This window comes from Gopherus evgoodei, chromosome 12 (genome assembly GCF_007399415.2).
Source record: "Gopherus evgoodei ecotype Sinaloan lineage chromosome 12, rGopEvg1_v1.p, whole genome shotgun sequence".
NCBI lineage: Eukaryota > Metazoa > Chordata > Testudines > Testudinidae > Gopherus > Gopherus evgoodei.
In genome coordinates, this window is record NC_044333.1 from 23,596,224 (window position 1) to 23,618,779 (window position 22,556).

General features: G+C 40.0%; 2 protein-coding genes across 9 annotated transcripts in view; one reads left to right on the forward strand and one right to left on the reverse strand.

Moving 5' to 3' along the window:
- Positions 1-22,556, reverse strand: part of ANKRD27 (ankyrin repeat domain 27) — a 99,253-nt gene that overhangs the window by 57,899 nt on the left and 18,798 nt on the right. For 2 of the 8 annotated variants that reach the window (XM_030581124.1, XM_030581131.1), the window contains exons 1-4: positions 17,181-17,270; positions 8,026-8,156; positions 2,037-2,147; positions 610-766 (exon numbers count right to left, since the gene is read on the reverse strand). In XM_030581124.1, coding sequence (XP_030436984.1) covers positions 610-766; positions 2,037-2,147; positions 8,026-8,127 — 370 coding nt within the window. In that variant the 5' untranslated portion in view covers positions 8,128-8,156; positions 17,181-17,270. The other 6 variants (XM_030581127.1, XM_030581126.1, XM_030581125.1 and 3 more) reach the window with 6 other exon arrangements.
- RGS9BP (regulator of G protein signaling 9 binding protein) lies at positions 17,438-20,651 on the forward strand. The gene has a single exon (XM_030581133.1). It carries the CDS (start codon positions 18,046-18,048, stop codon positions 18,757-18,759), a length of 714 nt encoding a protein of 237 aa, XP_030436993.1. The 5' UTR covers positions 17,438-18,045; the 3' UTR covers positions 18,760-20,651.

Here is a 22,556-nt window from a genome sequence, read left to right on the forward strand (position 1 = left end):
CAGGAAAGTGTTCTACTCAGATCCATGTCAAATGCAGCCAGTTTAAGAAGCAAGAATTAAAAATTTTAATACTACAAAGTCAGGCATCACCAAAAGAAAAGCTGCTACAAAAAAAAAAAAAAAAAAAAAAAAAAAAAGAGTTCAGACAGACAACTTCTAAAGACTGCAACTGACCACGTCAAAGAGTTTACTCTCACTCAAGATCTCAGTAGAAAGGGGCAACACCATTAATAGTGATACAAGTACTAGTTTTAAACAGAGTCAAGACAATAAGCTGTCCGATAATGACCTACCTGAAATTATAATTCCATGTTACATTCAAAACAAGTATTTCACAGAGCTGACTTTCAATTCAAATTGAGGCCATTTAAAAATAAATTTTATTAAGTCATACTACATAAACCTTGGCTAGTTTTTTTTGGTTTTGTTTTTACAGTTTGCTTCTTGCCTAGCTGCACTATTAAAAAAAAAAATCCTGAGTTTTCAATCCAAAGTACTGCTTTGTAAGACAAACCTAGAATTATACTGAACTCTATAAAATAGAGGGCTGCCTTGTTTCATACCAAAGCACAACAACTGCTGGTGGTTTCCTGGCATTTCTGTACGCACCTAAGATTTCAGATTCTTCCAGGGGATGAGCTATACACAATAAGCTAAAACTTTCTTCTTTTTCATTGTAGAATGTTTCCTCAAAGAGAACAGGTACTGAGAGATGATGATTAAAACCAGTTCCTAAAATTATCAAGTTTCCCTGAATAAAGATTTCCTGAAATTAAAAAATAAATAAAATAAATCATAATATTGAGCAGAAAAAACAGGAAGTTGACAATTGTAATACATAGTTCTGTGTACTAGGAAAAGGGGGTATTTGTAATGGTCTTAAGTCTTTTTTGGTCAGAGATCCTTTCACATTCTCCTTGCTTCAACAAGTCAGTGCCGCAGGGAGTGATTTTTTTGTTTTAAAATCAAGATTACTAATGCAGGATGATTTTGTGTGTCCCTCCCTCCCCCCACCAGTTTGTTCTCCACTGCATCATTTGTTCAAGGAAAAAAATTCAGGACACATTTGTTCAAGATTCAGAAGTGGGTACGTGCTCAAGTTTTTAAGTTACTCAACTTAGACACCTTAAAAGGGCCGATTTCCAGAAAATGCCTACTACCCGTCTTCTGATAGAGTCATGCCCCTTTTAAAAAGGTGCCTTGAGTTGGGCACCCAAAAGTCACTAGATACATTTAAAAAAAAACAAAACACACCCCTCCCCCACCCCCACAAACATGCTTTTCCACATTCACCTTTAACATTTTTTTTTAAAAGAACTTTTGAAATGCTTTAGGTGCACTGAAACTTATTCTATGGGCATTAAGGACAAAAACACCCATTTAAACAAGAATTCTGAACTTCTTTATTTCAAACTGCACTGGGGAAAAAACAATGCCACTAACCGATACTAGCACGCCACACAGCGGGACTCCTCATTTATAGCAATTAGTATGACTGTCCAGTTTTAATACATCTTTAATTTTGTAAGATTGTCACCAGAATGTTTCTGAATCAGTTTGTGCAGACAGTGAGGAGACTGCAATTTATAAATGGGGGTGGAGGGGGGAGAGAAGAGGGAGTCTTTGAGACTGTGCCATCCTCTTCTGGACAAACTTCCCCCTTATTATCTATACAATACAGCTAGAGTACAAGCACAGAACTCAACCCAACGTTCTCATGGACAGAGCAGACACCCATCCTATTAATTAGCTCTATGAATAAATATAAATAAATACTTTGCACCAATGCAGTGATGTTAATTTGAAGCTGTATCTCCATTTCCCCTTCTGTAAAATGGGTTTGGAGTTACACTCTCAGTAGCAGAATCAGGAACAGAGACCAGACCTCCAGTTATCTGTCCTACTCATCAGATAGTGTTATCTCAAAACACTGCCTACTCTAGGATCACTCAAAGTTTGGTCTCTCCCCTTTCACTCTTGTCTATCATTTTCCCAGGCAGAACCCCTCCACCAAATATGTATTAACAAGCAAATACCTTTCCATTTAAGGTCTGAAATTTTTCTTCCACTGGTTTTAAAACATACGAATCAAATTGGCAGGTAGAAAGACTGCTGCTTGAAAAGCTCCCTTTGCACGGTACTAATATCTGGAGAAAGAATAAAATCAGTCAATTGCATGCCTCTGTAGGAGGAAATGCAGTGTGCCAACTGCTTCAGAAATCAGACAACCTTTGTTCTATGTTCCTCATCAAGCACTCTTCATATCAGACCTGTAACATCTTTTAAAAAGAAATAAAAATAAAATCAAAAATAAGTAGAGCCCATAACCAAGATGCCTGCTCAACATCTCAGATCACAGAATAGGAAAAAAAAAAAAAAAATTTCTAATTAGCTGCAAGAGGTAGAATCTATACTCTGATGATCTCCGAAGTATACTGCTACCTCGATACGACAAGAATTTGGATATAATGCAGTAAAGCAGTGCTCTGGGGCAGGGGGGGGGAGGAGCGAGGGGGAAGAGAGAAGAAGGTGGGGGCTGCGCATTCCAGTGAATCAAAGCAAGTTCAATATAAAACAGTTTCACCTATAAACACGGTAAGATTTTTTTGCTCCCAAGGACAGTGTTATAATCGAGGCAGAGGTGTATAGCAAGCTGGGGACAATCAGAGCACTTTGTACCCAAAAGGAAAGGCAGATGGAACTTGATGCAAAAATCAACATCTCTAGCAAGACCCCCAGTCATATAAATACAGATCTTATATTGCTGACATTTTTACATTAAATTAAAAACCTGAGACTAAGCAGCTTAAAGTGTTCATTAAGGTATTTTCCTAGACCAAGTGAAAGACAACCAGGAAAAAAAACAACCCACACACAATAGATGGTGAGGCCTCCTCCCATTAACAGGTTAGTGCAGCCTTTAGAGCAGTGGTTCTCAGCCAGGGATATGGGGCCCTCTGGGGAGGCCATGAGCAGGTTTCAGGGGGTCTGCCAAAATAAAACAAAGAGCTGGGCTGGCATTAGATTGGCTTTCTGCCCTGGGCCCCAGCTAAAGCCTATGCCCCATCACCTAGGGCAGAAGCCCGAGTAACTTAGCTTTGTGGGATCCCCAGGAAGAAGTCCTACTTGCTACCCTTAATTGCTACCTTGGCCCTGTTTAAGTCCACTGGATAAACAGAAAAAAAAAAGTTGTGGCACACATGGGCTGTGGGGGGAATGCTCAGAGAAAAATGCTGAGAACCCCTGGTCTAGAGTGAATTATGGAATCAATAGAAGAACATTAACAGTACTCAACTATACAATCATTTGAAATGAAGTACAGTCTGTTTTCAGCTTGTGTGATAGAACTTAGCGCTCATGGAATGTGCTGGACTGATGTTCATACTCAGGACACAGCCCAGTGATACTCCAAGCTTCCCTCCCTCATGCTGCCCAGCCATTGTGTCTCAACCCTGGCCTGGGAGAAATCTCTTAAAAACTATCCTCTTATTGATCACCTTGCTAATTCAAAATCCTCTACATCTCTGGCAGTTGGTACTCTCCGGGTTGGATTCACAGTGCAAACATACAGTGCCGGTGCTAGCCCCCCCAAGCAGGAATATTCCCCCCTCCCAATACTAAAACAGGCCAGTTCTTACAATAAAAAGAGTGAATGGGAGGCCCTCTGGAGCTGCTTGGGGCATTAAGCAATTGCTTAGTCTGTTTATGCAGAACACTGGCTCTACAAACAATCACTGGTAGTGGCCTCAGTCCACTCAACTGCTGTGTGGTGAAGTTTTAAGAGCAGTGACTTGCAGTTACTACTATCCTCACCAGGATTTGATCTGTCTGAAAAGGTTTTTAAAAGAAAAAAAAAAGTCTGCCCCCTTTACAATCAGAGTTTTCTTCATTATAATATACTTGCTCACTGTTTTACTTTGAAGCATTTAGTAAAGTTCAGCCCTTTATTTTAACTGGGACTGGAGAGAGAAGAAAGTGAAAAGATGGAGTGTGGTTTCTTCAGGCATCATAGTTATACGTAAGGTAACTGGAGAAACCCAGGATATTGCTATAATGGCCTTCAAATTTGAGAAGTCTTCTGCGAGTCATTTAGATTGTCTATTGAGTTTGCTTATAGGCTCCTTTGGCAATTGTCAGACCAAGTCTTCAGTACTTAGTGAGTATGCCAAAGGTTTCTTACCTGGGGGGGGGGGGGAAGAAGAGAAAAATAGCAAGATTTACTTGAACCACCAACTTTAAAAGTAGTTTTGAAAAGATGTCTTTTTAAAAAATATATATATACACACACACACACACACGGAGCCCGAAGCTATACATAGTCTCAGTTTCACTAACACTGCTTATCTAGGACATAATGGCATCCACAACTAATTTAAGGAACAAAACAATCTTCTTATGAGACTGTTAGTTTTTAAGTAAAGAAAGCAGAATTTTTCTTCCCTATGTGGAGAATGAAGCATTATGTGTTAGATTATCAAATACAGAAATTATTCCATTCTGGACTATTTGAGCAGAAGCTGAATTTAAAAGAAACCCCAAATTTAGGCTATGTCTATACCACCACAGAAAGTTAACCTACGCTATGTGAATAATGTAATTGGAGTCGACATATCTTGGGTTGAGTTACTGTGAGGGGTCAACAGAAGAAAGCTGCCCATTGACTTACCTTACTCTTCTCATTGTGGAGTAGAGTACAGGGGTTGACTGGAGAGCGATCTGGTGTCGATTTGGCGGGTCTTCACTAGACCTGCTAAATTGACTGTTGGTAGATCGATTTCAGAGCATTGATCTGAGCTGTAGTGTAGACATAGCCTTAGAGAACTCTTCCTACACAAGACTGTTTTTGATATCTACCCTGCCCCACCTCCCACCCCCACTGCCGACCACCTCAGTAGCAAGAAGTTATTTATCCTCACCTCCAAATTTGCTTAGGTACAGCAACTCAGATGAGTCAGTCACACAGAAAGGAGTCAATTTACTCAATCATGCAGAAAAGTTTTCAGCAACCACTTCAAACAGCTAGACTTTAAAACAGAAGTAGCATAGCAGAATTCTGAACAGCCCTAAAACTAAAGGTTGAAAAGATATATTCAGAGACGAATAGGAAGTGGGACCGTGACTACCTCTAAGAACTAGTCTGCATAGCTCTTAAAGTCTTTTACAAAATACACCTTTCTAAAACAGTTTCACTCTTCTCTGTATCAGCTATGCATTTAAAAAAAAATCCACATACAATGGAGGGACAACTTAAATACTGAGATCACCCCAGTTTCTACATTTAAAGGAGCACTTCAACAAACTAGCTACATGCTAACCTGTGACAGGCCAGTATTTCTCTCCGGTAGAACAGTTATACTAATGAGGTAGCAGTACCACTGTTGCTTGCATTCCCAAGTCACTGGCATTTGCTAGTCACAAAAAAGGTCAAAGCCACCAGACAGAAGAAAGATAGTCTTAAAAGGAACCAGGGCAAATGGCATATTTAGTTCATACAGACGCATGTTTGCCTAACTACCATTAAAACTACCTGGTGAATATTTTGAGCCCCTATTCTTCCATCACGAAACTAAACTGATCTAAAACTGGCAGTATACATGCCTAGTTTTCAAATGAAAACCTAAATTGTCAGAGTACAGTGTCATCTATTCCTGCTATTCTCTGGAACAGTGCAAAAATTTACAATTTCTCCTAACCAAAACCCTTTCAGTATTGAAAGATACTTTTTACAGAAGCATTTCTACTCCTCAGATAAGAGCACTCTTGCTGGAAATATTAACACTGCTCACAGAAACAAATGCTTTTATTCTGGAGACATAAAAAGCAATATCATTAGCAGCAGCAGCAGAATCACCTCCACAAGGAGGTCAGACCTGAGATGAGCAGATATCAGGAATCTTAACAAACCTAAGTTCTGCAAATATTTACATTTCTAACAGCAGCACTGCAGTTTGACATTCAAAGCACTCTGACTGGACATTGTTTAGTCTCCTTCTCTCCATTCCTTTGGTATGCAATTAAAAAAAATTAAAAGCATACCCTATTGCCTCTTATTTATTCCTCAACAAGCAGAAGATCTTATTACTGAATTAGAACTACAGTAAACTAAAGAACAATAAAAAGTGCTTTTTTGTTTTGTGCCACCAACGTTTAAAAGTTTAAATGGTGCAGTTTATAGAAACTTAACAGGCAGTGTCAAAACAACATTTTACACTGAAAGCCTGTTCCAACAATACTGGGCCTTGTTCTCATACACTGGTCATAGGAAAAAGTGGATACTGCACAGGACCATTTATGTATGTGGACAAGGTTAAATGTTAGAACTATTATTAATACTTATCTAGGACAAAGCCTGTGTAAAAAAAAAAAAAACACCCCCCCCCAAAAAACACACACACACACACCACAGAGAGTTCTGCCTCTCCCTTCCCCTGCCCCCCCCCCCATTCCCACAAGAATGGAAAACAATTGTTTTTCCTACTCAACATTTCTGCTCAAATCCCATGAAGGTGGCAAGCCCAATATTTCAGTTTTCTTACTCCATGTATTCTACATATTGCAGGTCATTCACACATGTTCAGACAGTTAAGTTTCTGAACTCTGAATACCACTCACGCAGGAATGATTTGACACTTATGCATTATCAGGGCTCTTTTTTTGTTGTTTGTGAAAGTAGGAAAAAAGCTGTCTCCAAGATTTTAAGATAAATAGGCTGACTAATTTTTCCTTTGCCATTGCTAATGGATGATCAAAAAGCCCAAGAATAAGTGAGGTTATTTAACCTAATAAAAGATGTCCATAGGCTTGGAATTAGAGCTACCCTCTAAATAAGGTTCTATGTAGCTAATAAATAAAAATAGAAACCAAAACCATTTGGAAAGATTGGCCAGATTGCTTTCGAGAGCAGTAACGTTATAGTAAGCCTTGCTTGCAAGGCTTACTCACAAGCTGTGTTTATGCTAGGATGTTTCCCCTAAAAAATTCCCATGGCTAGTATAAGTGGCAACAGTGCTAGGAACAAGGACAGACAGAGAGGCCCAGGAGCCAGTGGTTAGTTCCCATCTCACCCTCAAATTAAGTGCTCTTTTGTCTAGACCTGCTTCAAGGATGGTATAAACACCAAAGCACTTAAAAGACCTACAGCTGCTAGTGTTTCATTTACATTAGCACTCATGAATGGAACTGCATTACTGTTAGCAACACTTTGAAGTGATACAGAAAAAAATATTGATACAACCATGCAGAAGCTACGGTGCAAGTCATTTGCATTCTCCTGCTAGGCACTTTAAAAGTGAACAATATAAGGTTTATATAGCATCCTTCATAGGAGTCATAGGTCAAAACCCCTCATTTACTAACACAACCTGGTTTATTCCTGCTTTTTATTAGTTGATGTTTTAATGCCAGAACAGATGTGTGTATTGATTTACAATATAAAACCATAATTGCAAAATGCTTTGGTTCCCAGTCTCTCAAGGTCATAATTATGACAAACAGTACTAGATATACAAGTTATTCAGACCAGCAAGGACAACTAGAAGATAAGGCTTGATAAGAAGATTTCTGATAAGTAAAGATCAAGTACAGACAGCCTTTCAGTAGTGCATTCAACCGTTACCTGCAGTCTATAAAACTGAACACAAACAATAGTGGCATGATATCTGTAGCCTCGTGTCACATAAAATAAAGTAGCTTGTTGGTCAAAGGACCATTATTCTCTTCCTTTACAAGCCAGGGACTTCAATATGCTCCTGAACACAAGTGCCAATCCCATATTTAAAATATGCATTTATATTTTGGGTCTTTCTATGAACCATAATTGTAAGAATCCCCACCATACATTCCATCTACTACCTAATGCATTCCCTCATGTATATATTAAAATAAAAACATATACTTTATGTATCTCAGTTTTGATTTAGTTTGTTGGTTTGCTCTCACCATTTCCTAAACTTTAGTGAGAATCTGAGAGATTGTATTGCTTCAGTATGTAGTCAGTCAATTTAAAACAAAAAACTCTTTACTTACAATACCATGGAATTCTGCAACTTCCCTGCAAAGGTCAGGACGACGTTTCTGAATAGCCAAGTAAAAAGGATTTTTCCAGAGATCTTCATCATACATAGCCATATGGACGTCAGAGATTCCAAAGATATTTTCTAGAAGAGAGATACAGTGTTAATATTACAGAAGTTAAACAGCTATTCTATTGTTTAGTTTTCATATTCAGATGTAACAACATTTGGGAATATAGAAGAGGATTTTTTGGTGTATTTCCTTTCATGTTTTAGAGAAGTATAAACTACCCTCCTTCTCTCACATCAAGATACAGAACATGTGGAGTTAACTCCAATATAAAGTGACTGATACAGAACCATGGAACTTCATGCAAAATTAGTCTTCATAACCAAACATTTCCTATTATCATCCCTCCCCAGTTCCTCCAACTGTTACACTCGTGTGTTAAGTTACACTTTATGCTATTGGGGCAAGGACCATCTTGTCTAAAAATCTGCACAACATCTGTTCGGGGCCTGAATACTGCTATAATTATAAATAGATTATAATACTGCTTAAAATAGAGTAGATTGGGTTGTTGGAAATAAAGAATTACTGCAATATACTGGCTGGGAAAAAAAAAAACACAAAATAAAACACATTAACCTTTGCAACATTCATTACTGTAGCAACAACTTGTTTACGAAAAACAAACCCTGTGAAGATAACAAAACCACTTCTACCACTATTCTTTGTACATACATTATAATCTGCCTGGTTATGTGACGCTGACATTCTTGTTTATTTTAGAAACATGGACATACACACAGGCAACATGAGTATTCTGTACACAGACACCAATGTAAATTGCATAACAGTCATACACAGGTATTTTCACTACACTATCCTCAGGGGAAAAAAGTTACTCCAGGAAAAAAAAATCCATTATATGAAATAGTCCATCTATTATGAACCAAATTTTCAAAGGAGGCACACAACCGAGAAGTTCTATGCCAGTGTTTCTCAAGCTTGTTGATACCAGGGACCAGCTTGCTGTCTTTCCTAAACTCTGTCAGGGAAATCTCAGGAACCCTCATTGGTCCATGGACTGGCTCTTGAGAAACACTGATCTATGTCATCTCTTTTAGAAATTAGCCAAAAACTAATTCCTACTTTCAAGCCTGCCCTTCTCCCCATGAATATGGACTAATGGTGCTCCGAGACAGCCACCACTAACAATTACAACTAATTAAGTGTCCCATTCTACCACACTTACTCACTGTAAGGAATACCTGACCTCCAGAAGTAATCCCATTGATTCAAGGTGAAAGAATTAGGCTCAGAGTCTAAAAACATGTTTTACCTGATCTGTCATTAATACATTTGTGAACCAATCCTAATGAATTCAGGTTTTATAACATTCAGTTTGTCCACGAGCTCTTGCCTAATGGAAGTAGTCCAGAAATAAGTATGCTTTGGTAAAAATAAAAAGGTCATTATAACTAAACTAATGAATGAAATAAAATTGTTTATAAAGATGCTAAAACCCCATGTAAGTTATGGCTTCCTAGGTTCTAATTCTCAACAGAAGTTCTATAGTACATGTTCTACAAACGTGAGGTTCAGTGACTCATAATGGGATGCCTCTGTAATGGACTTCAGAATTTAGTCTACTAGGAGGATGGAAAAGTCAGTCAAGGTTACAAATGTCTGGGACATAAATTCCTAATGTATTAGATTGGAAAATCTGTTTCTCCCACCTTTATCCCTTAAACAGAACAACTACTGTAGCAGAGTAGATATCCTTTTATCAATGCTCTCAATCAAAACCTGAAGACTTTACAAGTTATTCTGTGGTAGGATGTCTTGGCAAGTCTACACAATCCCCTTTGTAGAAGGTAACAGATATTTGTAATGGGATCCCCAAGTTCAAAAGAGGCTAGACTTAAGACCAACTGTTCACTCAAAAGAGCATGGAATCTGGGTGCTAGCCACGATATTTAAAGGATATTTTTGTTTTAGATGAGCTTTCCTAAACTTTAGCACACATATTTTTAGGGAAATTAATAAGAGTGCAATTCAATCACAGTTTTCAATTTGACAGAGGTCATCTGGGGAAATGCATTTACATGCACCAGACAAATATCAGTTTGAAGAGCCGTGCCCATCTACAACAAATCTATGTCAGATATCTTTAGAAGCTGTTTCTGCTCAGTTTCTACTACTGTTCACAAGGCCACAGAGAAAAATAGCAACACACTTCGTATTAAAATATAAGTTACTATGGCCAGGGCTTTTGGGTTGTGCCAACTGTCAGAGTACATAACATGATCATTACATTAGTTCTGTCACCACATTCCTTCCTATTGTTCACTACACACTTGTTTTTTCTTGCCTCAAATTAGAATGCAAGCTTTTTGGTACAGAGACAATGTCTTAAGTGTTTATGCAGTCTGACTGGAGCCTATAAGCACTACTGGTTATAATACGGTAAGTCAGAGACACTCTGTAAAAACAAAGTATTTTACCATCTATTTTGGAATCAGTTTTTCCTAATTCTAATAAAAAACATGGTACATTCTCATGGAAAAAATAAAAGTTGATAGTACAGTACTGAATAGACCATGAAGAAAAAACAAAATGGCACTATTCACTTAGTGTATGAGGATAAAGGATGAGATATTTATTCTAATTATTCTTCTAAGTTTTGCTATATGTACAGCATACAACAGGTCACCTATTGATCCAGGTACTCTTTCAAGAACCTTTAGAGGTTGAATTAATTATGCTATCCCAACCCTCTTCCTCCCCCATTAAACATTTTGTTCATTATATGCAGTTACAGTCTTAACATAGTGTTTTAATAAAAATGCTAGATGTTGTCTTATTTCTCTCATACTTTCACACTGTTCATATTAGTGAGCTGTGAAATATTCCTGCATTTCTTGGTTGTATACCATGCTGGCCGAAGGACAATGCCTCTTTCCTTTGAGGCTCCCTAGGGTCCAGGAAGTGCATGTGACAGCAAGATGCGAGTTTCCAAAACAGTGTAACTGGAGGTTAAGAGGCAGCTACACTATGCATCAGATGTAGCCTTATGATCTTATACCAGATTGAGAACTCCCCCTATTCTAGGCAGAGTTAGTAATGCAGCCTATAGCTAAGGCTGCCTGATAACAGGGTCTTGCAATGCCAAGTTTCAGTTGCTTTTAACTTTGTCAAAGGATAACCATTCAGGCTGATTTTCTTCATGCTGGATATCTGCCTTGGGCTGAACTTCTTCAAAAAGCTTCAGCTAAGATAGTTCAGCTGTTCCCAAAAATTAGATTAGGGAAGTTTTTTTTTTAGATGTCCTACAGCTGTTTCATGGAAAAGCTCTAGCAGCTCCATGGTTCAGACCACAGACTTAAACTGGTGAAGAACGGGAAGTCTGTCAGCTCTAGCATCAGGGATGGGCCTTTTGCTGATCCCAGAAGAAAACTGCCCAAAGGCTCATAACATGGCCAGTCTCAGTTCATACATACTTAGAGAATTATTAGAGTTAGGCAGCTACATTCTCTGAAGCCTTTGCCTGCACTGAGCATGCTTCAACAGCTCACCAGGATTTTCCCTGCAATTGCTTCTCCCATTACTACAGGCCAGGGCCCTGGAACAGAGCAGAGAGACCTTCTCTCCTGTGCTCTCAAGGCTCCCCCTGCTGGCACCCAGGAGGCAAAGAAAAAGGAAGACACCTGACTCAAATGCCACCTAGTGCACTCCCAGAGCACTATCCATCCTGTGCACTGAATGAGGCTGGGCTCCTGGGGGGGTGGGAGGGGGGAGAGAAAGGCATGAGATCATGTAATTAGAAATTATAACAATGCATATACAGGAGGGGGATGAATTAAGGTTACATATGCAATCTTAATTCAGGTATTTCCTAAATTTGTAGTGCTTGACTTGCATCCTTAATGTTCATTTAAATGTAGTTTTTGGTGCATTATTTATAATCAAGATAAACTATAATGATCCTACCTGGGCTAGAACCTTCTTCTCTGATCCCGAGACGTCTTACTCATGTAAATAATTGATATGTCTGATCCTCTTTAAAGCTGAAGTTACTCATGGGAGTAATGTTTGCCAAGACTGATCATGTGAGGTTTTGCATGGACAGGAGAAGAGATTCACATATATAGCTCAATCCATAGAGTCAGATTTAAGTTTATCCCAGCAGCAGCAACATTAAAAAAAGTTATCCTGATTTTAGTTCATATAAAGACAGTTTGTCTAAAGAGTCAAACTAAAAAAGTTACATGGATCTCAGCAGGAAACCAATTTGTGTCTATGTTCTGAGATCATGTATTTCCCAACATACTCTATTTTAACATTTGGCTTGCCAGGAACTATTCTTATTCATCAATAGTTGAACTGGTTAGTCATATGCTACTGCTAAATGATATTTCACAAGCTAAAGAAAAGTTCTGAGAGCATTAATATGTTAAGTCAAGAAGCTAGAATGCAGGGTTTATGTTTCCTATACCACAAAAAGACTGGGAAAAGAGAAAAAAGATGGGGACAAGAACCGTCCTTAAGCCAGTCAAAGTTTTTACCTAGTTGTTTTTTCAGAAAAATGACCAAAGAAAGTTGAACTTTCTTTCTGCCATATATCCATGGAACATAATTCTAAGATTTCTTTCCATCTGGAAGGGAAGAGTGAAAAAGCTTTAGTTGTCCGTTTAACCATGTGATAAGCTAATCGGAAAAACATGAGAGGTGCGCATGAGAAACCACACCATCTCTAACCATCATATCTCAACTCCTGGGCAAAATACTGAATTTAATTTATGAATATAGATTGCTTAGATAAATGTGCTGTTTGTAATCCACTGCCTGGACCTAAAAAGAACATAAATACAAATCCAAGACAGACTAGAGTGATTTAAAATAATTTTGATTTGACAGATGGTTGCAGGAAGAGAGTTCAGTGTGGTGATCTTACTTCTGTTCCAAGCACATGAGATTACACATCAAATATCTAGCTCTAAACCGCTTAGTTGCAGCAGCCATAGGACAAGCAGAATACTGAGCATGGTTCAGTGTGAACTAGAGCACCAATAAAATGAAATGATACAGAAGAACAAATCCACATTCAAAAATAAAAGCTAGTTAAAACACTTCTGTAATTAAGATAGCAAATATATGCCTTAATAAAGGGGTACAAAGGCCACAACATACCTTGGACTTTAGAATAGAATTTATCCTCTCTGCATGACACCCAACAACATCGTGGCTGAGAATTTAAATTTTGAATATCTTAGCACATTAACAGTTAACAGTTTCCACAATTGTAACTCAGTCCCCTTGGGCTTGAATAGTATTATACAGCTGCACAGGGGGTTAAATACTTGCAATATGACCAAGTGACAGTTGCTCTCAGAGCCACAATTCTGAATTTCCTTCCCCTCATTACCTCCTTCCTCCCTTTAGTCTAGTTTTTGTGGGTTCAAGCAGCAAAGAATCCTGTGGCACCTTATAGACTAACAGACATTTTGGAGCATGAGCTTTCGTGGGTGAATACCCACTTCCTCAGATGCAACTTTTTGTGGGTTGGAGTCCTTAGCTATTAAGTGATGTTTTAGTATTTGATTTTAAAGAAAAGAAAATAGTAAAGGAAAAGAGTGAGTTAGTACATTGAAATATTTATTATACCATGTGGAGATCAACAGATTTGAATGTGTCTGTCTGGAATTCAGTACATAAAATGTAGCATGGAAGAAAAGGGTGGAATGGACTGACAGCCTGTGCAGTTTTTTTAAAACCAGGAACTTGGAAAGGTTTTCTCTCTCTCTCATTAAAGGCAAAAGTTTTTAAAAGTTTTCATTTGAGTTCACTAAGACATGGTAATCACGGAGTCCTATGACAACTTTTTAGAGTCACTTATCAGAGCAGTTCTGCACTTCAATACCAGTGTTTCTACCACCTTTTGTACTAAGAAACAGTTTCACCATAGTTAATTTTTACTTATTAAAATGTTTAGTGACATTTCTGCCAACACTGGCCTTTTAAAAGTTACATAATACAGTGTACCAGAATAAATAACCTGTACACTTCTCACTGCAGTAGCTACAGACACACCAGCATCAGACTTGGCTGCTACTTTGCTTTGTGATAATCAAAATCAAGAACATTTTCACTATGGCCACATTTTCAAGCCACTCTTCAAAACACTTGCACAGTAGGTACAGCGGAGACAGATGGTGAACTAATCAAAGTATGTTTTTGTTTGTTATTTGAAGGAAACTGGTTTAATATTAGCACAGGCCTGAATAATGGCTGAGGCTTTTTGATTTTCAAAGTTTTCAGGCTCTCTCAATTCTCTATATCTAGATGAACACACACACACACACACACAATTCCTCCTCAAGGTGAGGGAGAAGAGGGGGAAGACATGAACACAACCCTTATATTGTCACAAACTATAGGCAGAACTTTCTTAGATGGTACTTAACTTTTGAGTTTACTTCAAATGTTAGTGAAGCTGAGCCAAAGTTTGTTAATTTATGTCATATAAACACAGAATTAACAAGGGTTTTCAATGATTCAACTAAATTATCTTAGGACAGGGGAGCCCATTGACAAACTAAAAGGGTATGGGATTTAGCAAGTAATTCTCTATAATGTCTTGCAAGAGCTACATTTTCCAAACCCATTTGCAAGAGTACTCTACCCTAAAAAGAGTATCAGTCTTGGTCTTTGGATCTTCTACTTGTCATTTGACAATTCCTTTAACAAAGCTGTGGCTGAATCTGCAGTAAAGGTACTGTCTGGGATTTGGTATTGGAAAACACAGTCATCAACTTAAGGAGCTATTCCAGAGAAGAACAATGTTCTTATTCTTCCATGTAATAATAAATGTAAAGATTTGTTGTCAAGAACTCTCTGACTACAGGTATTATCTATTGCTGCCTCTAGGTGTAAATAATTAATCAGAAGCTCCTGAAACATTATGTTTCCTCTTGACAAATACATTCCTTCAACCAGTTAGTCTCCCAACTAGTTTCAGGAAAGTTTTCTAATGTAAAGGTCCAATGCACTGAAATAAGTAGTAACTTATTACTGAAATGCATCAGACTTTTGCATGTAACCCTTTCAAAGTATAAACAGATGCATAATTTGGATAATCATAAGCTTATCACCATCAAGTCACATAAGACTTCAGATCCAGAGCTAGGACTTATCCTTTTTCCACCTGACTAGGTTCATTATGCAATTACAAATCTTTGCTTACATGTAGTTCAAGTTCACCTAGTGTCATTGCATTCCCATGCAAGATCCCACACCCTTTGGCTCAATCTCCCTAGATTAATATTGCCTTCAAACTGGTAGACAGCTACTTAATTGATCTTGGGGCTTCCATGACAAATTTCAAGAAAGTTTCTGAAGCTAGGTACCACTTACAACATACGGTATTTGTTTGTTCACCTATGATGGCATATGTTGCATTTACATTTGCTCTTTTTTCATTCTTTATGGGGATCTGAGAATGTATCTATTTCAAGTCATTTAATTCAGCAAGCCCTCTCTCTGGCTGTTCCTTGAACCAGGGGTGAATGAGGTGTGGAGACTGTGGCAATTAAGTTTTCTGGCACTCCTCTTCCATAAATATGTACTAGTATGTTGCAAAATAGCACAAATTACAGTGTAGCGGTCAGTACTCACTATTACCATTTAAGTATATAGCTCCCAGAAAAAATTTAAATTATAATATAGTCAGCACAGCATGAAATATTCACTACTCACCATTAACTATTACATTAGCATTTCTACAATATATTTGCAAAGCATTCAATTCACATTTTACTAATTTATAACAAGCGTTCAAGTTTGTCACATTAACTTACTGCTAATTTGCATGTATAATTATAAAAAGGCCAGGTACAAGTAAATCCTCTTGGGTCAACAGCTACACTTGCTACAAAACTTCCTAAACAGTTCATACTCACTTAAGTGATCTCAAAACAGATAAACACAACCTTTTACTTTATGTACTGTATCATAAGCTTTGGAAGGAAGCAAAATGTGTTGATACTACTAACCAAGGAGTCTGATTCAGCTTTTGTACATATGCTAACATGCTAAATTCAATTTTGCACTATTCAAAACAATAGTTTAAGATAGTATTGTGATTAAAGCTGCAGAAAAGTATCAGTTCTCCTAGCCTGACAGAAACAGTATTTACTCATGGGGAGAAAAAAGTTTGTACTGTCTGAGAAATAATCAGTAACAACTCTATTAACTTCAGCATCTAATACAGGTGGAACCACAAAAAAGAAAAAAAAAACACACAATAACCCTGTGTTTAAATCAAAGGCCCTTAACCCCATGTTTATATTGCATGCAGTTTAATCCCAACATAATGTAATCCCCCCCAATTAATTAAAAAATATCTTTGGAGCTCTTTCCCCATCCCATGGGACAATCAGAATGGAGACTTCCTCAGGGCTAATAAGTCACATGTTTGGACAGAAACCTATCTTTTGGATCTGATATCGACAACGGAGTTGCTGTTTCAACCTTTCAGAAGGTGAACAATCCCATCCAGAGTCCTGCACTGTGTTGAGGGTGGAAAAACATTTGCATACTTCCCTTCTGAAACACGTTCACTCTAAAAACACACGCTCTCTTTGCAACGGTGTCTCCCTTGAAGCGTATAAAAAGGAAGCCAACAGAAGCTCTGTGTACAAGCCCCACACACCCGCATTACGCTGTAACTTAACTCCCACAGAGAAGCAAGAGCACTGCCAGGACACAGATCTGGAAGAAAACATGCTTCCCACACCCCCTCCATCCCATCTCTTACGCTGGGGTAGAAGAGGAGGATGGAAGGTGGTTTTCGAAGCTTGAGTTCACAGGCCTTGGTAGGAAGAGAATTTAAAATGAAAACCATGTGACAGCGGCAAACCCTGTTTTCAGTCACTCCCCTACTATTAATGATGAGCTGGGGCACAGCACGGACAGCTACAGCCTCCGAAAATGCTACCCTCTGCCACAGGAAACGTCTGGGTCAGGGCTGACAAGGCCAGGAGAAGGGGCCCCACTTCGCCAGCAGTCCCCAAAGTCATTCTTTTCCTCCCTTGAGGGAGTATAAGTCCCCACAGCCTCACTTAGAGAATCCGGAGTCAACAGATACCACAATATGTACTTACTTACAAAGGTAACATTGTCTCACTTCCTCCCCAAACACAGAGAACCACTAGCCGTCGGGTTCCCCCCTAACTGCTGTGTATTTCAACCAAGCCCTACCAGGATCCAAGGCGGGCAGTGCACCACAGCAGCCCAGCTACGCCAAGCCAATGAGCCCCGGCTTCTCCCGCGACTGAGGCAGCGTCCACTCAATCAGCAGCCTGCGAAGGTGGAGCCTAGGCACGCCGAGCAGCACAGCGCTGGAAAGAGAAGCCGCGGAGCTATTTCCTGCTCGGAACCACGTGACTCCTCCAGGTGCTCCAGCTGTGCAGTATTTAATGTCAGTAGCCGAGGCGCTATTGGACAGGCGAGCTTCCTGGCGCTGCAGACCTGCCCCAGGTCACCTGGAGGCAACACTCGGGCTTTAATTAAAGGCTGCCTTTTTTTAGCTCTGGTATTCATTGCTTCCCGGCAACTCGGATTGGTGCATTTAAAAACAACGTGTCTCTGATTTCCCTGTACTGGAGCCTCCTGCAGGAGACAGCAGCTGTTCTCCATCTCGGTGTGTCTGGAGCAGGGACTGGGGCAACCCTTCCTCGGATGCTGAATGCTATGCGCAAAGCGATGCTACTCGCTCCCCAAACTCCTCACCCGCTTACATGGACCTTAGGAGGATTTGGAGCCGTGTGAGCGGTCGGAAGGGACTCGATCGAGGTATTTGCATGCAGGATCCGAGCTCCGCGATTACCATGCGTGTTGGTGACATCTGGCGCTGGCAGCTCCCTGGTCCGAAAGAGGGTAATCTGGACTGAGCCGCGGGAGGTAGACCAGCAGGGACACCCCGCTAACAGCCCAGCCCCCTGCTGAAGTCTGCAGCCCGCCTGAGCCATGGTGAAAGAGGAATGCAAAGCGCTGCTCGATGCGCTCAGCAGGGTGACTGCTTGCTATCGGCACATGGTGCTGACCATCGGGGGCACCTCGGACTCGCAGAACCTGCGGGAGGAGCTGAAGAAGGCTCGGCAGAAAGCCCAGGAGCTGGCGGTGGCCAACAGGAACAAACTCACCGCGGTCCTGAAGGACAAGACGGTGAGTAAGGAGGACAAGGCTGAATTCGAGAGGCTCTGGGTGATCTTCTCCACTTGCATGGAAATCCTGGAGATTGACATGAGGAGAGCTCTGGAGCTGGGCCAGGAGTTCCCCCTTAACGTGCCCAAAAAGCACCTGATCCAGACGGGCATGAGCGGGGGAACCTCTGGGGTGGCCGCCAGGGCAATGAGCGTCCAGAACATGAAATACGAGGCTGAACACAACATAGATGTAGTGGATTTGAAAGACCTGGAGAACGAGATCAACCAAGTAGGAGAGATGATGTACGAGATGGAGATGAAGGTGAATGTCCCCCAGTGGACAGTAGAGGCTAAACAGGACCCTGGGGATGAACTCAAAACCACCATTAGCGTGGGCGCCTCCTCCATTGGCATGATCTCCGTGGAGGAAAACAAATCCTTTTGCGATATCAGCAAAGTTCTAGCTGGGATCATTTTCTCCGCGGTGCTCATTATTGCTGTTGTCTTGGCGGTGTGTGTGGTAAAACTCTCATAGGCTGGCTAAGTGTTCCTGCAAGACAGAGCCACTCCCTCACAAGTATTCATGCAGTATGGTTCGTTTCAAGACGGGTCACTTGGAAGAGCTGACAACATCTTGCATATACAAACAAATCTTTAGATAGCATACAATCTGATCCTGCTTCCAGCATCTGGATGTATGTGGTTTTGGTTGGTTGGTTTGAAAGCTCTAAAGGGGGGGAAAGATACAGTCTACAATATAGGATGACTTTTGGCTGGTTTTGTAATAGTTAACTGTGTGCAAAGTATCCGGGTATTATCACTACAGGCTATAGCAGGGATTTGTCTGCTATTAATAGATGACTATTCTCAGTAGCCTGAAATTATTGTTCAGTAGGCTCTGATGTTCGTTGCTGGTCCATGTTTACAAAGTAGTTGAGAATTCCACAGGATTTGGGGGTGGACAAGGTGGATGGCTGTGGCAAAGCTAATAGATGTGTGTGTGTTTTCCTCTCAAACACGGGACATTCTGCCCAGAAGAAAAAATGGAAAATCCCAGTAGGAAGATGTAAACAATGACTATTTTCTTAATCCTTGGAGTCTAAACCTAGAAGAGTGCGCTATCAATGTTTGATACCAAATGCACTATTTATACAGATCCTAATTGCACTTTTTGGCACAGCACACATTAATAATCACTAAAGGAAATCCAAATCTTCAAAAAAGATGGAGAATATCTTCTGTAGAACAGCTTTCGCAGAGGGATATTAACAGGCTCCATCCCTCCCTTTTACATATCTCTTTTTTTATTTTCCCCATCAGAAACACTAATTCTTGCTACTTGTCCAAAATCTTTCCATGCAAGTGGTTGAACTTCACATCAGCTGCAAAATTAAATATTCTACATTTATCCAAAATTAGAAGTAGCAATTTTTAGAACAGGTTGTGGCAAACTAACAAAATAATGTAAAGTGAAAACTGATGCTCTAGCTTGTCTGCCTCTATTTCTGCAGCACAAAGAGAGGTCTAATCTCATGTTGACCTCTTACTGTTAATGAGATCTATATACATATCTGCAGGAATCCGAGGAAACCAGAACTGCAGGGGTCAATCTTGTCTCTTTTATTTGCCTGATTAGGCCAATTGAAATGATTAGAAATGCAGAACTGGGCCTACAGTCGGTATCTTTGATTGGATGTCTGTGCAGTTTTGTGAGAGCAAATAAAGCCTAACTTTGACATTTTTTTTCTTTTTGTTTGATTGTTTACATGTAGACAGTTTAAACTCTTTTCCCTCCCCCAATAAAACTCTGAGCACTGACACAACACTGACTTTGAAGAGAATTTCTGTGATCTCTTGCATGTATCCATTTTTTAAATATACAAATTATGTACAGCTGTTCTGTTTAAAGTAGACTTGCTTCTATACACACAGATTCTTGAGTAACTATACAATGCCACAGACATAGATTGTACTGTTCAGGCAAATATAAAGACAAGGCACTGCTTTATAGGGTTTAAAATGTAAAGTGATAAATTAGAGATGCCTCTGAATTAAGCATAAAGGACACATTACTAAAATTCACCATGAAATTTGTTGACAAGAAGTTACTGTGCATATGCAGTAATGTGTATGTGTGTTTAAACAAAATCATGTCAGCTTTCTTAATAAAACAATTTTGTAATTCAAAAGAAGGCAAACATATTTTAAAATATTATTATTAGTCATGTTTATTACAGTTGTGCATAAAGGCAACCAAGAGTGAACCCCCATTATATGTGGTACCATACAAACACAGAGCAGTAGCCAGTTCCTGCCCTGAAGAGCTTACAGTCTAAACAGACAAGATTGGAGGAAGATGCTCTGACACACATGCAGAATTAAGTATGTGATGGAAGCAGAAGTCACGTTTTTTCCGGGGAGGAGGCAGGGCCGGCGCTTCCATTTAGGTGGCCTAGGCAATCACCTAGGGCGCCAGGATTATTGGGGAGCAGCATTTTGCCGGGGGGGAGTGGCAGGCTGCTCCGGTAGACCTGCCGCAGTCGTGCCTGCGGACGGTTCACTGCTCCCGCCGCTCCGGTGGACCTCCCACAGGCACGCCTGCGGCAGCTCCACTGGAGCCGCAGGACCAGCGGACCCTCTCTACAGGAATGCCTGCGGCAGCTCCACCAGAGCCACAGATCAGCGGACCCTCTGCAGGCACGACTGCGGCAGGTCCACCGGAGCCACGGGACCAGCGTGCGGGGCCGCGAAATGGCCGTGCGCCTAGGGCGCTAAAAACACTAGCGCTGGTCCTGGGAGGTGGGTACTTAGAGGGGATAAGCTAAATAGGAACAGAGTGAAGGGACAGGGCAGGGAATGGGACAGGTGTGGAGTGAAGCTGATGTGAAGAGACTGAGGGAGGAGGGGGAGCAGGAAGATTGGAGCAAATAGCCAATCAACACAGGAGAGAGGAAGCATAGTCAAAACTGTAGAAAGTTCTCCAAATGACCAAAAATCCCTGCTTTGGTTGCTTCTGTCCTTACTGACTGGAGTTTCTGGCTGGCTCCTCCAGTTTTGTCCTAGTGCCCCACGCCCAGAGTTTATCCTTTAAAACTGAAGACTAGTAAAGTTAGAATTTTGGAGAGCAAATAAAAGCTCTTGTATGTCACATTTGAACCTATACAGTGTGTAGCCATGACAAGGCAAGTGAGTTAATATCTTTTATTGGACCAACTTCTATTGGTGAGAAAGAGAAGCTGACCCAGAGCTCTTCAAGTCTGGGAAATATCCTCGGACTGTCACAGCTAAATATAAGGTGGAACAGAATGTTTAACACATATTTCAAGGGACCATTCATGTTGAAGTGGTCAGTTAACACTAAGTGGAAACACTAATCCATGCTACAACAGTCTGAATTTAAGGCCATATATTGCCCTTGCTCAGCATGTGGAATTTTCATAGATGCTAATGTGAATTCTGCATATGGGTCCAGCCTAGGCTAAGTTTTTGTGTGTTGTGAGGATTCACAGCAAGGCTGTATATTTTTAACCAATACACTTCACTCATTTTACTGGGGTAATTTTGTATGTGGTTATTAATCTGATTGCTTAATGGTCACAAAGATTATTTTGAGAAGAGAGAGAAAGTTTGTATTTTTGGTGCCACTGTTCCAATTTGTCTAGATGGAGACTTGCTGAAACTGCTATGTGTTGACTTACAAGTGAAGGTCTCTTTCACAACCATAAGGGCTAGACACCTTTCTAAAAATACAGGGGAAAAAAAAGTTTGCTGGAAAACCTTAATACTATAGATTTGGATTGCCACCACCAATCACTAGATATTCATGTTCACTATTTGCACTCTCCCATCATTCAGTTTACAAGAAACTGAATAAGAGCTAGGACCTTATCCTGTTTTCCTTGCACACCTCTTACTCCTATTGCGCTCATTTAACTTTGGTAAGAGTTTTGGGTGTCCAAGGAATGCAGTTTTGGTATCTGGTGGATAATAAATGATAATATCCACAAAATTAATTGTCTCAAAGTCCTGAACTGTGTATACTGTCTGTCTTCAGTTAGTTGTATAAGTGTTTTAACAGTAAACAATTTGACATTTTCAAAAATGAGCCTCAGGTTAATAAGTTGTAAATCTGTAGTGTATACAAGACACACAGACTCCGTTACTCAAATCTTTATGTGAGTAGCCCTTATTCATGTAAGTAGCTCCTCTTACTTCAGCATGATTATTCCCACAAATAAGCCTTTGCAGGACTGGACCCTGTATCACTCCAAAAACTTAAACTTTTCTATCTCAGCACAAACTGCAGATTTACACATCATTAACTTGTCTCAA